The 18,689-nt window shown below is 39.1% G+C and overlaps 3 protein-coding genes across 13 annotated transcripts in view; 2 read left to right on the top strand and 1 right to left on the bottom strand.

Annotated features, from left to right (window-relative positions):
* si:dkey-177p2.18 (phospholipase B1, membrane-associated) overlaps positions 1-18,689 on the top strand; it is an 84,669-nt gene that overhangs the window by 52,268 nt on the left and 13,712 nt on the right. For 8 of the 10 annotated variants that reach the window (XM_034674949.1, XM_034674951.1, XM_034674947.1 and 5 more), the window contains exon 6: positions 12,286-12,334. The gene's annotated coding sequence lies outside the window, so the exon portion shown is untranslated. Of the gene's footprint in view, positions 1-6,165; positions 6,274-9,186; positions 9,253-12,285; positions 12,335-18,689 lie in introns of those variants that run through there. The other 2 variants (XM_034674950.1, XM_034674952.1) reach the window with 2 other exon arrangements.
* On the bottom strand, positions 3,121-9,814 carry cdca4 (cell division cycle associated 4). 2 transcript variants are annotated; one of them, XM_034674956.1, is made up of 3 exons: positions 9,039-9,056; positions 6,048-6,185; positions 3,121-5,716 (listed from the first exon to the last, which is right to left on the bottom strand). In XM_034674956.1, the coding sequence occupies exon 3, from the start codon at positions 5,705-5,707 to the stop codon at positions 4,787-4,789; it is 921 nt and encodes a 306-aa protein (XP_034530847.1). In that variant the 5' UTR covers positions 5,708-5,716; positions 6,048-6,185; positions 9,039-9,056; the 3' UTR covers positions 3,121-4,786. The 2 variants fall into 2 exon arrangements, with proteins under 2 accessions (XP_034530847.1, XP_034530846.1); XM_034674955.1 differs by lacking the exons at positions 6,048-6,185; positions 9,039-9,056 and adding an exon at positions 9,507-9,814.
* Positions 14,475-18,617, top strand: ahsa1b (AHA1, activator of heat shock protein ATPase homolog 1b). The gene is made up of 9 exons (XM_034674954.1): positions 14,475-14,729; positions 15,429-15,619; positions 15,893-15,975; positions 16,065-16,182; positions 16,548-16,639; positions 16,826-16,954; positions 17,141-17,242; positions 17,425-17,476; positions 17,963-18,617. Exons 1-9 carry the CDS (start codon positions 14,650-14,652, stop codon positions 18,133-18,135), a joined length of 1,020 nt encoding a protein of 339 aa, XP_034530845.1. The 5' UTR covers positions 14,475-14,649; the 3' UTR covers positions 18,136-18,617.

Genomic DNA, 18,689 nt, shown 5'->3' with positions numbered 1-18,689 from the left:
AGCATTTGATTTTATGTATTTGTAATGTTAGGCTTTGAAATAACACACTGAAAAGGGATTTTCGTGTCACAATGATTTTAAAGTAATAAAACATTTGACATTGAACACAACAGGAGGTCCAGGTAGAATAATATATAGGATTGATAATCTGTTTCAGGAGTATTTATTGAGGTATTATGCAACGAATATGTAATATTTTGGAGTTGGAGGCGCCTCAGAGGCCTTGGAAGCTGCAGCACTCGAACGCAACATTTTAAAGGGACAGATGACTCAGAGGGGAAGAGGGGGAGGATGTGACCGGAAAGACGTGGAACGCAACACCAAATAAGGAAACTCTTCATTCACGTTTTTCACTCTCTTCCTGCTGAAGCTGTCAGGGCCTCACTGCTACTTCTTCTTTCGACTCCGTCTCCTTCCTTTTTATCAGAAAGTAAAGTATTAAAGTAAATCATTGTTGCTCCTCTGTCTTGGTGATATCTGTGACACTTTGTTTGCACAGATTGACCACAAAACCTTAACAGTGGTGCCTGTAAGCTCTTTAAATTCACTGCTGTGCCAAAAACATTTATCTATGCAGGGGTTACCTTTTAGCCGTTTGTCGTAAGAGAATGGACATTTTTTGCTTTCATTGTAGTTTTAATCTCTTAAACGAAATTTGAATGGCTCTTTTCTCAATTCTGATGATTCCAAACCAAAATGTTTTTCATACATTTGTTACACTAAGTTGTCTTCACTTGAAGTTTAAGAGAGGAACCTGAAGGCACCACAAGGCCTGTGTTTCTTCCCATCAACCATTACCCCACTCCTGGTTTTGAAGGCAGTTCAGTCCTTTAAAAGATGAAACACGTGCGTAGTCGATTACAAAATGTTGTAAAAGAATTTGAAGTCCGGAGTGATTTTTTCTGACATGTCAGAAGTAAAAAAACATGCCATAACTATTATTAAATGTTGTAAACTTCAGATTTCTGCATCTCTGAAACTCTGCACGGACTTTCTGCAGCATATTTACTGTTTTCTCCGTTGCTGCTTTTTTAAGACACAATAGTCTCTTTCTCTGACGACTCGGTTTTTCCTCGGGCTGCTTTTTTGCTGAGTCACCACCAAGAGGCCATTAATCTTTAACTATGGGCAAACCAAGACTAGGCAGCCGGCCAACATGCGGAGTAAGCTAGATTTTTTTTATGAACAAGTACCTTTTGACTTTGAGATTTGTATTTTATTGCTGTCTGTTGTAGAAGAAAAAGAGGCTGCTTTCAGAGGACTGAAAAGTAGCATTCATTATTAATAGAGTATCCATAATTCCACTGTGGAGGGATGGTGTGTGGATTTGTTGAGCTGCAAAGAGACAATATCTCTGTTCTGTTGAATCCATTGTAACTCTGCATATCTAATGCAGGATCTCACTGTCAACCCTCATCATGTGAGAACACGTGACCACAGAGGTTTTACTGCAGACAATTTGCAGCAGAGTTCAACCTAACTCTCTTGAAGCGTTGATTATTTGATGGTTTTTGATGAACTGTTAAAACCTTAATTCCCGCAAAATTTGGGCTGCTATTTAAAATGTTTATAATATATATATTGTTATAGTTTGCAAATGATTTAAGCCCTATATTTAACTGAATATAGCCTGAAATCAAACATTGAAACTAAAAACAGTTGAATGCTCATTTTTAATTTGATGCCACCAACACGTTACAAAACAGTTTGGACAGGGACGTGTTTACCTTTGTGTTGCATCACCTCATCTTGTAACAACACTGTGTAAACACTGGAACTGAGACCAGTGTCTGGAGGTTTTAAAGAGAAATGTTGTCCCATTCTTGCCTGATATGTTAGCTGATCAACAGTTTGGGGTCACCTTTACCATATCTTTCCTGTAATGATGCACCAAATTTTTCGATGCGTGAAAAATCTGGACTGCAGGCTGACCAGTTGAGCTCCTGGGCTCTGCTACTACAGAGACATGATGTTGTATCACGTGCAGAATGTGGTTTGGCATTGTGTTACTGAAATATGTAAGGTCTTCCCTGAAAAAGGAATTGTCTAGACGGCAATATATGTTGCTCCGAAACCTGCTTAATGGTGCTTACCAAGACGTACCTTAGATACCTTTAAGTATGTTTTAAACAGAGTGCTGATCAGAAACCAAGTGGTCCCTCCCCCCCTTTGAGTGAAGGACACAGCATCCATGGTTTCCAAGAGAATACAAATTTGGAATTAGTAGACCACAGGACAATTTTCCACTTAAATCTGTTCATTTGCATCCAACATTTTTTACAGCGTCTTAACCTTTTTGGAATTTGGGATATTTTCCCTCAGTACGACTCAACACATTGATTGATGCAGATGTGTTTGGCTTGTTTAGTGTCTTTATGTAGTTAGTGAAGTAATGGGTGTTATTTTGGCTTTTCATCTGAAAAGTTTTGCTCAATTTCCTGCCATGCAACTTCCAGTTTATTTTTGCTTAAGCCCCTGTGAGGAGTTTTTAGATGGTTATGAAACAAAATTAAATTACTCTTTATGTCCAGAAACCCAGACTAGCAGCAACAAGACTGACAATTTCTATATAATTGTTGATGCCAGTAACCGCTGCTGGGGGTAGGAGTCAGACCAGACATTTGGTAGCACACCAAGTGAAAACCTCCAGCCGTGAGAAGTGTTAAAAAACTGCAGTTTCTCAAGTGTCCGCTTAAGGCTGGCTCCGGAAGTACCGAAAACCACATACACACCAGTTGAAAAAGGCGATCTTTACAGCAGAAATGACATGTTTACAGCCTGGTACAAAAAACGAGTGTAGTCTGGATAGACCCATTTCTCAATGGAAAACACTACTTACGCATGTAATAGACAAAATCAGTAGAGATAGGACGCATCACTTTGTCCACAGGGGACACACTAGTCTTGTACAATGATTTATTAATGTGAATGAGAAGTAGGAATTGTGCTTTGTAGAGTATCAAGTTTTGAAATTAAATTTGCAGAAGAAATTAAGGATTAACATTAAAGAATATAGACTGTTTCCTTTTTCAACACAGCTCTATAAAAAAAACAATAACCTAAGTAAAACCTCTGTGGAAAAGAAAACAGGCAGATGAAGTGATGAATCGACACCACACATTAATAGTTGCACCTTTTATTATAAAAAATATTTACAAAGATGCTACAATGTTTTTCCTTAATATAAAAAATGCATACATTTTACAACGGTAATAAGTCTTTGAAGTTCTAGCTCCCATTCAGACCAGAGTGACATCCTTCAGGAGTGTTGTGGTAAGGTATTCAGCGTGTCGTAATACTGTATTTTTGTCAATACATTTAGTTTGCCTGAGTTAATTTCTTCATCACCATGATAAGGAACAATTTTGAAAAATGCATTTGATTTTCCACATCTTTAGGAGAAAGGCAACTGTTTGCATAAAGGATTTAAAGGACATTTGAGTCGTATACAATCATTTTGAAACACGTATGACAGAGCTGCATAGTGATTTTTATAGTAACCCGGATATTATTATTACTAACAGTAATGAAAAAATGTGAGGAATAAATAGGTACTGCATTCAGAACGGAGGGCAAAATTTAGGTCAATATAATTTCATCAGGCCTGGTGTTCGATTTGATAAGTCAATATGGCATGTCTGTACCTAGATATAATAAATACAATAAATAAAACAACAATAAATTAGATTGGGTTAACACACAGAATTCTTCATTTGTAGATCTAACAAATGAGAGAAAGAAATATGGCTTCTTGATGCAGTTATCACCCCGTGGTTTCACCAAAAGCTGTTATTGTTATTAGATCTGAATGAAGAGCAGGGCAGGAAACTTACTTGAATTTGTCCTCTGGATACTGTAAACTCTGCAGAAACAGACAATCTTAACCAGCATGTGGTTGGTTGTGACTGGCAGTAATTTCCCTGCTCTGCATAAAGCTTTTGAGAAATGAAAGAACAGCGCCTAGAAAGTGTGACAATGCCAGCCCTGACACCTGTTACAGTCAACTATTTATACCAAACCATGGGAAGACACTGTCTCGAGTCTGGCTACATTAAAATCTTAAAAACCGCTTAGGAGGGAAAAAAAAAAAATCAAATGATACTTGCAAAATCCCCCAACTGTATAATGCAAAAAATATATTTCTATATACACATACGTACATATACATATATTCCATTCATAATTGCTCAAATCTTTAGGAAAATATGCATTGATTCATAGATTTGGATTTACAATTTGTTCTGGTTTCTGATGTGTGTAGTGTGATGAGTTGTTCCTCGGTCCATGTAATAATAAATAGAAATGGACAAAATGGCAGAGAATGTCCAGAAGGAGCTAGGATGACAGAATGTATAACAGACGTAAACATGGAAAGTACGTAAATAAGAATGCATCATGGTATAGGTAATTATCTTTGCCCTCTCACAGATATTGTCAGGTTTTGGGAAATCATTGACAAAGTAGGAAACTAACCACTTCACTTACCGCCTGAATTCTGAATTTCGTTCTCGAACTTTAAACTGCCAATTACATTTCTTTGAGTAAAGTGTGAAGGTCCCAACGACAGCTGCTGACTTACCTGAGCAGCTGTGCTAGCAGACCAACTCTACCTCTATCAGCCAGCCCCAAAAATCTATGTGGCTTGCTGTTAATTTCCCACCTTGTACCAAAACCTCCAACAATCTCTGTGTGTAACAATACCACATACAGAACATGCACATGTGTACTGTGCATAGTCTGGAAAGAGTCTGAGGGATCTGTTCAGGCCAAAGGAATGTTCTGAGTTTCAGGATCCCACTATGATCTCCATGATGTGGTCCAGTTCGTTCAGGTCTGACCTGCAGCTTGTGCTGGAGCTCAAGGCCGTTGGCGCATGAGAGGAAAGGCTCTCCAGCAGATCATAAGGCCCCATTTTTGGGGCGGCCTGCATGCCTGTCAGCACTGTGTCAAGGTCATAGTAGGAGGGGTCCACGTCTGAAAACAGTTCCTCGAGCGCAGGGTCAGGGGGCGGCGCTGGGTGTTTGATCTCGAATGTCCCAAAAACCTGCTCCCCTGTCCTGGAGTCTGGGCTCAGGTGGTCCTGCTCTCCCTCCTCTCCTTCTGACACACACTCCTCGCTGTCCTCCTCTTCGTCCTCCTCACAGTCACCGTCTTCCTCCTCCTCCTCCCAGCAGGGCCCCATGCCAAAGGGGCCGGCCAGGTAAGACGCAGATGACAGCTGCGGGGAAACTGGCGACAGAGTGGACATGGTGACTTCTGTCTCCACATCTCCCTCCATCACCACCTCTTCAGTGTGGTAGCCTTCCTCCAGACCAACTACCGAGAACGGCTTTGGGCTCTGACTGGCCTGAGCTGCTGGGTCCGTCTGCCGGCACAGCACCTCTGTGGCCACCAGGCGGTCGGCAGGACACTGTGCAGCTGCGAGAGCCTGGGTCATTATCTGCCAGGTTCCATCCTGGGTCATCTCCTCCTGGATCTGCCGCACTGTGTTCGCGATAAGCACAGAGCGGCACAGGTTGGGCTCCACCAGCATGTGGCAGAGCTGCAGCTTGATCAGCGACATGTCAAGTAGCGACTGCCGCTGTAGGCTGTAGGACGACGACAGCGTCCGAGCCACTGCAGATGAGGCTGCAGGGACCTGGTCACCACCGGAGACCGGCTCCTCCCCGGAGTCTGAGAACTTGCGCTTGGTGCCCTTCGGGAACATGTTGTGTCTCTATGGCGGTGGCAAGGAGAAGGGAATACAGTTAGATATCTTGATATAAACATTAACAAATGAATCACACTGACAAACACACAGAATGCCTACTGTTCTGAATTTCACTAGCTAATGTAGTGGAAAGAATAAGTGCCATGTAATTAATGATTTAATGTGATGTCATGAATCTATGTGGTGTCGTATCTGTGTATGGACATAGGGAGCTAGGGCTATAATCTGCTCAACAGCAGCTGTGACTTTATCTATTAACTCTACAGGTTGAATGTCTTTCTGAACTACAGTAAACAGTGAATTGTTTGTTGTAGTTTTTTCTTAAAGTTTGCTATACCTTTCCTGTTGTGAGGCACAGGCAATAGCAATGCAGCTTGGTCCGGGCTGCAACGCTTCAAGTACTTTAGTACGAGCGACAAGCAGCTTTTGTTCAGCACCATTTCTGCCCATTTTAGGCCAGTCTGAGGCAAGACTCCTGCTGGGCGGAACAACCACACTTTTAACAGACCACTGAGCCACCGAAAATAGCATGGTTACCAACTACAAGCCGACGCTGCATCAAAGTAAGCACAGACTAGAGAGACCTTTGTCAGAAAACAAAAAGAAAGCACTCAAGTTACATGATCAGTGCACTTAGATTGATCCCCACTGCCACCTGTGATCAAGAAAATATCCTAATCAATAAAGGGTGCTCTAAAGGGGTAAAAAATGAGAAGAATAGAGAGAAAAATAGCATTTACAATGTTCACAATACAATATACCACCATGAACCACTAATATGTACAAGGGAGATCAGGTTTCCAGGTCTACACACGACACGCTTCAAAACTAGTAAAACAAGATTTTCACTTTCTGTTCACTGAAGGGGGGAGGAAGAAAAGTAAAGTCAACTTCCTTATTACACACCGAGTGGAACACACAAATGTCTTACAGGAACAAAACAGCACTCCTGCCAACATTGAAGTCCCTATGACTCCCCAAAATAGATGGGATGCACATAAATAGGAGACTGAGCGCTGAACAGCAGCCTGTGGCATTTAATTTTCCATCAGACAAAAAAATTGTTTGCAGTGTCCGTCTGTGTCTCTCCTCTGTGTTCAAAACCTGTGGGCAGGGCATGAGTGAAGGATTCCGCTTGGGTTCAGGTTCTACTTGTGATACATTTTTTACAAATTAGTCACAAAAAGTTAGACCAGGAGTACAATGAAGAAAGTACCCATACAAGTTTCTGTTGGATTATTAAAAGGACAGGATTGGGGTTTACAGAAGACAGTTCAAACAGCAAAAAGTTCACAATTTTACAGGAAAAAAAGCCAACGTTCTTGTGGCTGTCACAATTAATTTCCTCACCCAAAAAAACAGCACTCGTTGGCTTTAAGGTGCCTTTTTAAAATGCCAAGTGGCCATGAGATCAATGCAAATTACACAAACGTGACAAATGACAGGACTGTGAGGTGCTGTGTGAGCTTCACAACCAAAACCTGGGATCATAGAAACACCAAATAAATCAGCAATTTGCATTCAATCAATCAACAAACAGTTAATCAATGAATTCACAGAAAACTAATTTGCATGAATGACAAACTCTCTATTACATCACCTTTTGAAAGAGGGAGGTACTGAGCTTCTTTACACACATGAAAACCTGACATCAAATCAGAGAGAATGATTAGGTTACAACCATTGTCTTAACCTGATTGATCAGATAAGTATCATGAAAAGTTTTATTCCATGCCCAAACAGAAAGGGATCTAATGTGTGCTGAATCACATCGAAGCAAAAGGTCTTTGGGTCCTCACTTGCGTACAGAGAAACATTTCCTGACAGTGGACAGGGTGAGAAAAGAGTCATTTCTGAAGGTGCCTGGAGATCTAAAATACAAGACAGTGAGAAAACAATGGTGGACGTGTTGTCTTCTTGTGTGGTGCATTTTTGCTGGCCCCTGTTAAACAAGAGACACTAAAGAGAGAACTAGCTGCTTGAATGAAAAATAAAAACAGTGTGTAACATTTGAGAAAGAAGATTCAATTTAACCAGGATGACCTACAACCTGAGAGAAAGCACACTGCAGAGAATTAAAAACAGATTTTACATGACAAGATTTTGTTTAGATATAGTTTGATCACCTTATCATTCAGCATTTTATAGTTAAATCAAAAGGACCTGTACAGCTTTTCTTTATTTTGAAAACAAGACTCGGATCAGGTTTGACAATTACTTAAAGATCTTAGATTCCAATGCTGCAACTGTAGGAGACAAATATGTGTTTTACAAAAAAGTGGCAATAAATATAGCTTTTCTTTAAATTGGATTTTAATAATTCTTTCAAATAACTAAGAGGAAATTCCATGCAGGTTCTCCAATCACAAACTAATGGTAAACAAATATATGAACTCAATATAGGACACTTTTTTTTTTTTTAAATACTAAAAAACGAAACACACTTACACCAAAACTAGTGACTACTGGTAACACATTAAATGCATATACACATAATTTTGCACATCTAAGGTGCCATTTAGTCTGTCTGTCTGTCTGTCTGTCTGTCTGTCTGTCTGTCTGTCTGTCTGTCTGATCATTGGTATTGCTGATAGAATAAATACAGAGTGCATTAATTGTGATTCTAAATGCAGTATTTATGTTTTTAAAATAAGGTTTGTGTTGGTACTAAAAATTGGGTCCCTCAGTATTAAAACTAAAAGGTTTTGTTTTTAGAATCGCACGTGAAAAAATGTTTATTCAAAAAATGTAAATCAAATTAGTATGGGATCAGCTAAGTAGTAGTCAACACCGGTCTAAAGGTTCTCAATGATTGCATCCCTTGTATTCAGATAGGTTTAAATGGGAGAAAATCATCATTACCTGCCATTTAACCCTGCTGAATCCTCCAAGAGTCTTCATTTGGAGCCATAGCATTTGATTTAGTCACACTTCTTTGACAAGATTTAACAGGAAAATGCTGACACACAAGGTGCTCAAACACTGAAATGAGTAATCAAGTGCAAAAATGAACTCTAATGTTGAGCTGGAGTCAAACACTAATAAAGACAAATTCAAAGTAGGTCAGACAGTGCTGGTAATTACAGTGTTAGGTAAACATTACTACTAAACTGAGCTGTTGTTTTGAATTATGCTAGGAGCCAGAAGCCAAACAAAATGCAGCCTCGCTTTACGTCAATGGCTGCTAGCATGGCCCATCCCCCACTGCTCACTGAAAACCAGCACTTTCACAGCACGTCCTATTAAATGAAGAAATAACCCTACAGCACGGAGGCATCAAATCCCCGAGTTCCCCTGTTAAAATCACACTTTCTGCCCTATGAGCCACCTTGAAAGCCCCATGTAGGAGCTCCAGAGAGCGGGGGGAGGCTGCTGGCCGTGTCTGCCGCATGCTTTGTCTTTACAGCATCGGAACCACGGAGCGACAATGAGGCCATTTTGCGCTAGTAGCTAACAGCTAGCCGGCTCTGACTTTCTGAGGTCCCCGCTAGCTCACTGGGCTAATATGATCAGTGAAACGGAAAAACGATGCCACAGTGAAGGTACAAACCGCCTGGTACTCGTCTCAGTTTGGCCTTTTTTGGCTACTTCCTCTTATTCACATAATATGGATGCTAGCAGGCTAATTAGCCCAAAGCGCCCACCCACACATCCTCCTCCTCGGTCCTTCCTCCTTTCTACCCAAAAACAAGAGTTTCCACCGCAACTGGGGTGATAAGTTCCTAAAAACAGCAATCAGGCAAAACACTACCAGGTTAAAACGACTACCCCCGGGTGGTTGTGTGTCCGGACTCACCTCGTGTTTGTGTTATTTTATTCCCGTCTCGGTCATAGGATCGACGGCAGGGAAAGCGGAGATCAGGTTCAGATGAGATCATTCATGCCACGGCTTCAAAAACTGAAGTACCTCTGTCCTGCTGCTGCTGCTGCTGCTGCTGCGGAGCGGACGGCAGGAGGGAAGGAAGGGAGGGGGAGGGGAGCCGACAAAAGCCAGCCATATGCCTGGGATTCCTCTGTAATGATTTCTCGCTGCTTTTCTTCCTCTTAGTGCTTTAATTTGAGAAACAAGAACAAGTCTGTGTGCATATAAATGGAAAGAAAAGCTAGTACAGGAGAAGCCAGAGAGGGTGATCATCCTGCACTCACATTTAATTTACATATACCTATCGTTCGTAATCAAAGAAAAACAAAGCAAGAGTGGGGTAGGGTTGATTTAAATTATTTACTTCAGTAAAATATAAGAACTATTTTTGGTGGGAGGTATAAAGAAAGTCAACTCAAGCTCCAAATGGACATGCATCCAAACAAATTCACTTCATCTCCCTCTTAATTTTAGTTATGTTGTTTTCTCAAGATCTTCACAAAATGTATTATGATCATAACAGGTATATCTCAAAAGTTTCAAAACTCTTAAAGGTACATTGTCAGGAGTTTTGTATCTACATTATGAGTGGGTCCCCTTCCACAAGTAGTAAGTAAGTAAGTAAGATTTATTTATAGAGCACCTCTCAAGAACAGAGGTCACAAGGTGCTTTACAACAACAACAACAACAACAATAGAAAAACATTAAAAGGCAAAACAGCAATTGCAAACAAATACAAAAACATTCCATAAAACAGACAGATTAAACAAAGGCAAGTCTAAACAGATAGGTCTTCAACTGCTTTTTGAACCTGTCAACAGTGTCCACAGTTCGCAGTTCCAGAGGGAGATGTTCCTGAGTTTAGGACCAACAACCTGGAAGGGACAAGGACAAGGGCCACCATCTTGCACTGCCAAGTATCTCCAGCTGTGTTTTGGTATTCAGGGAATGGCTGTTCAAAATGCACTTTAGTGGACTAGTTGTTGTGCACAAAATAATTAGTATAGATTGACAATTTTGATTATAAAACTTGCAGACAAATGCAGGATCATACTTTCATGCATCACATTTATTTTTATTTATTGCTTAATCGGTCATTACCAACTATAATCACACCATGTTAACCTGTCACCACTGAATCATTTTTAATACTGCCTGCAATTACTGCTATTTAATCTAAATTCCATTTGTAACATTGTATATATCTAAATTGTATTTTATCTTTATTTTATTCTATTTTTATTTTATTTTATTTTATTTCAGTTTTACTTATTGAAACTTCTTCTTATTGTACTTATGTCTGGGTTGCTGTAACAACTGAATTTCCCCCCCGAGGGATCAATAAAATAATATCTTATCTTATCTTATCTTATCTTATCTTATCTTATCTTAGTAGCCTCTTGTCCTCGTAGGCCACCGTAGCTTCACCCACAGGAGGGGTGAGCAGAGGAGTGCAGAATCTGACCGCTAGATATCACTTAGTATCCCCTTATTCCCTTTTCTACACACTGTACGTTCAAGTTTTAGTTCAGTACCTGAGTTCTTAACATGTTATTAACCCATTTCCACCAAAGGGAACTCAAATCTTACTTAAGATAAACATCAGAATTATTCTATTTCTCCATCTATTTGTCTGTCATTGATTAAAAACCGTTTTTTTTAAAGGTTAAAGCTCCTCGAAGGAATTTCCAGTTTTGTTGCTTTTTGCGCCTTCTGTGGACAAAGCTTCACCTCTTATCAGTTTGCTGATCCTGCCTGACCATTAACTGTATATCAAAATAGACACCATAATTGTTGAAAAGCTGTGAAGCCAAAATACTTACAGCACCCCATACTGACTGGCTGCAGTATATGTCATAAACCCTGACTCCTTTGTATGAACCGATGGAACATGGGTCAAACTATAGATTTAAAATACACAACAAATACATTTCTCTCATACATGTTTTTGTCATTTTAGATAGTTCTTATCATCCTGAATTCTGTCCATGTGTCCATTTTTCTGAGAAGTTTAGTTTTAGTTAGTTATTCGATTCTAAAAAGATCAATTATGTTTGTATGTCTACTGTTAAATGTTATGTTGCAGCTGTACTGAAAACAAATTCTACCAGCTTGGCTGTGTGGTCAAGAAAAGAATCAATCAATCAATTAATCAATCATTCATTGACATATTCTGGGCAGGAATTAGTTAAAAACATTACCTACTACTTTATAGATACGCTCAGTCTAGTGTTGATGATCTGCTTTTGTAGGTCATGGTGTGGCATCATTACCAATTCCAGTCTCCTTCCTAACCAGCTCAAAACCCCCGGAGCTTAAATGAAGTAGAAATACAGCATTCAAAACTTCAACTTCTGCCCTTCACTCCTATTGGTTTAATGCCAAACACAGGCCTTTACTTGTTTGTCAAATGAAAGCATCAGGTGGAGAGAATAGACGAGTGAAATCATTAGAGAGGAATCACATATATAAGGCAGTCAAAAAAATAAACCTGGGGAGATTTCAAGTAGGCTGCAGATTGACCAATGTAATTTGGGTGCACACTATATTGCAGTTTTATTGATATCGCAGTATGAGCATGTGCAAAAGGGAAAATATATAGCAATACATTAAAAAGATATTTACAAGAACACTGCTTTATCACAAAGAAAAATGATGTGATAATATTCAGATGGTGTGGAAAACAAAACAATAGCCTGGTTTCTGTTTCAGGCCTGATCCCAACATGCTGTGCTGCCATTTCCCACGCTGACAGAGAAAGGTAAGTGTTTCTAAGTTTTAATAGTACAAAACAAACATCAGTCTTTATTTACTTATGCTTAAGGCTATAAAGTGCTTTGCTCATGATGGATAAAGATACGATTGAATCTTAGTCTCTTCTTGATGTTGGAGTTCCTTGAGATAACATTTGTCATGATTTGGTGTGATATAAAAGAAGTAGGATAAACTTATAACATTAAATATATTTTACACAGAATACTTCCTCAGCAGCTTACACACATTCTAGTGATATTGAATATGTATTGCACACTGTAATTGTATTCAAGTCGATCTTTACCATGTTTACATTTCTACAATGCTTACATTCTCTACTGTGTCAACATTTCTTCACTATGTTTACATTGCGTACAGTATAGTCTATGGAGCATACCTAGTCTTGTTTGTCACGTTTGTTTATTATTTTAGCATGTGCACTATTTATATTAGCACCTGGTACACTATGTGAATAACAGTCTTCATTCAGACATACACCTTCTGTGTGGATGACCAGCCGTAAAATTAACTTGACTTCTGTTTCAAACTCCCCTCACTGATCTATTGCACTTCTATCCACACTATATTTACATTTTGACTGATGCAGACAGGTTTATTTTCAGTTTCTCCTTCACGTTGAGATTAGTCATTGCAAAAGCATGCATTTACATACAAAACACAGAAAAAAATCACAAAACAATACAATGCTTGAGAGATGACTTGTTGACAAAAAAAAGTAGTGAGGATCTGGGCCTGATGTTCATGAGCTGTTTGCCACCAAAGAGGGATTTCCCTTCTTCTCAGCTGGTTTCATTTAAGAGATTGTTGAAGTACCAAAGTACAAACATTTCACAATATCTCAGAAAGAAAATGAAAAACAAGGAGAAAAGTTAAAAACAAGAGAACAAGTTTGTTCAGCAGATATTTCTAATGACCCTTTAGAGGGGCCTTGACCCCTGTGTTATGGACTTTCGTACTAAACTAGGGAGCAGTAGATAAACTACAATGTTAGTATTGCTACTTCTAAAGTGATGTGAGTGAAAATTTAACATTACACAAAGAGGACCCCAAGGCCATTTTTGTGTTGAGTATGCACCTTTACTTTCACTTTTCATTGTAGCTCATTTGTATGAATGATGTTTGATGGACATTTAAATGTAATACATTTTAAGTCATTGTATCTTTAGTTTTCTTCAGGCAAAGGCTCTGAATACCTCTCTTAGCAATGGCAATATCACAATGATACATAGAGGAACAATATTGTGCTGTTGCAAGGTTTGTAAATATGCACCATGTCAGACAAGATCTTAAAATGTTTTATTTTTAAAACCCTGATTGGTAGAGAAGCAGGTCCCCATGTTTGTTGATTACTGTGGTAGGGTACAGCATAACAAGCGAACCAAAAAGATAAAGACTTACATTACATTACATCGAAATCTACTTTGTGGTCCCTGTAGGAAATGGTAAGCAAATTATAAACATTACAAATAGTGTGCAGTAGCTATGAACTATGACCCACTTTGCTATTGAATCTCACTGTTTTTTAAGTTCATGTGGGGAGTTTTTAACTGCCTGTGAAACAGACTGAAATTAATAGAGATGCCACCACATGACCTACAAAAGCAAATGAGACCACAAGCAACAAGTCTGACATTTTCTGTGTTGTTGTTTTTAATCCCTGAAACTCCTGTGTGGGAGTGTCACACGGAAGTAACAACAACTTTTACATTTTCAACAGCTAATGTGCTCTTGTGCTGGTAAAAAAACATAGGCCCACCCAGGTGCATGCTGGCCTTCTGCCACCTACCTACCTAAATAACCGCAAGTGCCCACAGCTCCTCATTACCAAACAAAAAAAACAAAAAAATACTAAATATATAAAAAAATCTAAATATACTAAACAAATTACTAGCAAAAAATATATCCCCCAAATCTAACTTAAATTAGTTATAAAAGGAAAGTTTAGATAAATCTGACAACTAATACTACTTATTAATTCTAAACTAAATAAACAATTACAAAAAAAATAAACAAATAGCCCCAACAACAATCTTTCCTTTTAAACCTCAAGAAGCGGAACTTCTTTTCTGATAAAAAAAAATACATTTCGACAGGGGGGGAATCTTTTGTCTTACACGCTGCACAAGGTTCCGCTTCCAGACATTTCTGCACACGGCGGATAAACGCGGGAGCACCACTAGAGCACCAGCAGCGGCTAGAGGCTTCTAGAAACAACGTGCACCGGGACAGTCACCGGCATCAAACCAGTTCTCCACACTCTCCGTGACACATTTCAACGTTTGAAGGCATTCCACTGGACAAATGGCCAAGTGGGGAGAAGGAGATCCTCGGTGGATTGTGGAGGAGAGAGCAGATGCGACTAATGTCAACAACTGGCACTGGTAAGAAGAGATGACTGCTAACTAGCCTGCTAAAGCTAACATCATCCATTCAGCCTGTATTATGTCAGACTACAGCCGTTATATGGGGATGTTGGTGCCCTACATAGACTAACCATTGTTAGAAACGTGTTAATAGACATATTCAAGCATATATAGTATAATCAAATTAAAGTAAATAATCAAAGATGAGGGTCTGAATCAACTAATCTTATAGTCGTGTTCAAGTTAGCTTCCGTTATAGTTAGCTACTGTAGCTCACTGTAGTTCTTCAGCCGTCTGTGGTGCTAACAACACTCTCTGTTCTAGCACACGTCTTTCGGTGTAATAACATGACATGTAATGTCATCAGTATAAAGTGTTCAGCGCCTGTTACTATACCTGTAGAGTACACATGATATGTAGACACATCTATGAGTATCTGTTCATGTGACAGTTTTAGTGATCTGCTCAGATTTCTTTTCACTAGATCGAAATATTTGGTTCTTCAAAGTGATTTCTAAACTCTTAAAAGCACTAAGTAGTTGTTTTCTGTCCATAAGTGTGTAATTCAATATAAGTTACAACACTGCACAAATTACTAGGGATGTAAGGATACACTCCACCCACGATTCAATTTGAATCCTGATTTTTGGTTCATCATACGATTCACTCACGATTTTCAAGAAAACTCATTTTTGTGGTCTCTCTTGGATCTTTCAGGACTGAACGTGACGCAACAAACTGGTCATCTGACAAATTAAAATCCCTGGTCCTCGGAATGTCTGTGGAGAACGATGAAGGCAGCTGCGAGGTGACGGAAGTCAGCAAGCTGGAAGGAGAAGCCTCAATCAACAATCGCAAAGGGAAACTCATTTTCTTCTATGAATGGAACCTGAAAGCCGGCTGGATCGGTAAGAAAAGATCAAGACTACTGTTGATTTTGTTTTGAAGGACATTTGATCAATATTACTGTTGAAAATTGGGCATAACTGGAAAACGGAATCACCTGATGCTTGTAGTGTATGACAGGCTTCTAATTTTGACAGTCAGATGCTTCTTAAAAAGAAAAGAGTATTTTGTCAGCTCATCAAAAAGTATTTTGAAATTGTTTTCTTGTATCTGGACTGTAAAAACAGCAGGAAGTGCTTTTGTGTATCTGCTGACATCTACATCCTCTCTACCAGGAACGTCGAAATCAGGTGTGAAATATAAAGGAACAATTGAAGTTCCAAACCTGTCTGATGAGAATGACATGGAGGATCTTGATGTAAGTTTCACAAACAGCTTCTGTAAAAAGACCCAAGACTCACTGTAGTAGGAGCAGTGTGGTGAACCCCATCCTGTGATCTTTTCCAGATTACTGTATCGCTGAATAAAGATGAACCTGAAACACCTCTGACCCACCTGATGAGAACAATAGGAGCGGAGAAAATCCGTGAAGCCCTCGGGAGCTACGTCGGGTACTTAAAAACAGGTGAGTGAGCCAAATCTCATTCTTCAAAAAACAAAAACTTTCTCTAATCATTAACACTCTTAACTATCAAAAACAATTGAGTTCAAAAGAGTTGTACTTAGGAAAAGTAACCGTACAAAATATGAGCCAGTTAAAGTTATAAGTTCTAATCATTAAATCCAATAAAGGTTGTTAAAATTTTGTCACAGTATTGAGGACAAACATCCTAAAAAATGTGAGATTTAATAATAAATGCAGTGTTTTTAAATTTGAATTAACATTTTAAAGTGTAATTTCCTCGTACATGTCTGTTATTGAAAAGTTTTAATTGGTTGATCAATAAAAAGATGTGTTTTTAGCTAATTTATGTTTCTTTTATTCTGCAGAGTTCACTCAGGGAATGATCCTGCCAACAGCAAACGGCATGGCCAAACCTCAGTCCACCTCACAGTCCAAAGCCAAGATGAATAAAACTCAGGTTTGTGCTGAAAGTCTCTCCCAAAAGATCTCCAGGCTTCTGCTACATTTTCCTTTTTCAGACAAACTCTTGTCCCTCAATAATTTACTGTAATGATTCATCAGTTATGTACCACCACAGTGTTTTCCTTCAGGCAGTGTAGCAGGTCTTTTCTCAACAGACTTTTCTTCCTTTCATGTGAAACAGATTTCATCCTCCAGCAGCACAGCTGCTCCAGTCAACACCGGCGTCAAGATCCCCACCTGTAAATTCAGCATCAGAGAAAAGTTCCTCACCTCCCCGGCTGATCTCTACAGGGTTTTCCTCCACCAGGAGGTGAGCGTCATCTGATTATCTGCTGTGTCTGACCCTGATTCATTTTTATACAACATTTCAAACACATAGTTAAGAAACAAAAGACAAATTCCAAGCACTTAATTTTTCTTTTAATGGTAACAGTCTGGAAACAATCTCAGTATTTATGTTTGGCTGTCTGATCTGAGTCTTTTTCTTGAACTACAGATGGTCCAAGCCTTCACACACGCTGCAGCCACAGTGGAGGGAGAGAGGGGTGGGAAGTTCCGTCTACTAGATGGAAATGTTTTCGGTGAATTCACAGAGCTGGTAAGACTGACATCAAACCAGAAAACTATGAAACAGTTTAGAATGCACTCAATATATACTCTGTTTATCAGCAATGAGAAGAGAAATATTTCATCCTAATGTGTTCTGTGTGTGTGCTTTTTTTTGTTACCTTCATACTAAGTGGATCTATTCTCTTAACACTGAATCCTCTCCCCCACCAGGTTCCTGATGAGAAAATAGTTATGAAGTGGCGATATAACAACTGGCCCAGTGGTGAGTTGATGCATTTTTAATATTTAATTATTCCACTTTTGTATGAATGTGTGAAAAAAACCATGAAATATACATATCACCTCAGGTTCTAGAGAAGCTGCATGTGTGGACCATTGGGAACAAAAACTAAACAAACAGAATAAATTACCTTTAAAAGTCTTTAAACTTGCACAAGAAAAATCTATAATCTATAATCCTCACAACCGTTAAAAGGCCGTCAGAGATAATTGTGTAGAAAGCTTTCTGCTGGCTTGACAAAAGGAAAGTGTGAAAAGAAAATCAAAACTTATGTGATATTTTATATAAAATCAGAGAAACTAGAAAGATATTTCAATTTAATTATTTGTTCAGAAGACAGCATGCTGTAAATTCTGGGATTACTTAATAAGAATTAACAAAACAATCTAGATGTTTTTTCCCCCCAGTTAATTTTTTGGAACAGCTTTTCATACGTTCATATCGTGTGATTTTATTTCTGCTTCACAGAGCACTACGCGACAATCGCGATGACCTTCTTGGACCGGAGCAGCGAGACAGAGCTGAAGGTGGAGTGTCGAGGCGTCCCGGAGAGCGAGGAGGAGCGGACGAAAGAGGGCTGGAAGAGATACTACTTCGAAGCTATCAAACAGACTTTTGGCTTCGGAGCGCGGCTCTTCTGAAGACGGTTTACTGTAGTGCTCGTTTTCATTTCCGTTATGAATTTTTAAAACTGCTTGTCCTTCGGTCTGCCAGGCACAAGATGTCCAAATGTAAACTCTTTGGCACGAGTTAACAAAAGAGACGAGACGGGTGAGGCCAACATGTCACCTGTGTGTGCGTGTAAATGTTTTAATTTTTGAACATATTTAAATTTGGATTTCTCCCTGTCAGTATTTGGGTCACTTGTTCTAAGGAGATGGACTGTGCCTTGGGGACTCGGGATGGAAAATGATTTGAATAAAGAAAAGAAGAATATAATGAACCACTAAAGCTAATTGGCCTCCAATTCTATAAATATGTAATTACTGCAAGAGTTAAAATAAATGTCAGCTTTCTTTTATTTGGAAAGTTCTTGATTCTTTCAAAATGATTTGTTTTTTTTACTCTTCAAGTGTAACTGTAGTAAAGATGCTTTCAGTAAAGATGCATGTTTCATTTCAAATTGCCAGCCGGAGGAATGACTACTGGATTTGAACTTTACATGTGAAGTCTGTCACTTATATCTAAGCAGTTC

The sequence above is a fragment of the Notolabrus celidotus genome, chromosome 22 (assembly GCF_009762535.1).
Source record: "Notolabrus celidotus isolate fNotCel1 chromosome 22, fNotCel1.pri, whole genome shotgun sequence".
NCBI classification, from domain to species: Eukaryota; Metazoa; Chordata; class Actinopteri; order Labriformes; family Labridae; genus Notolabrus; species Notolabrus celidotus.
This window is presented reverse-complemented; position numbering and strand designations above follow the sequence as displayed.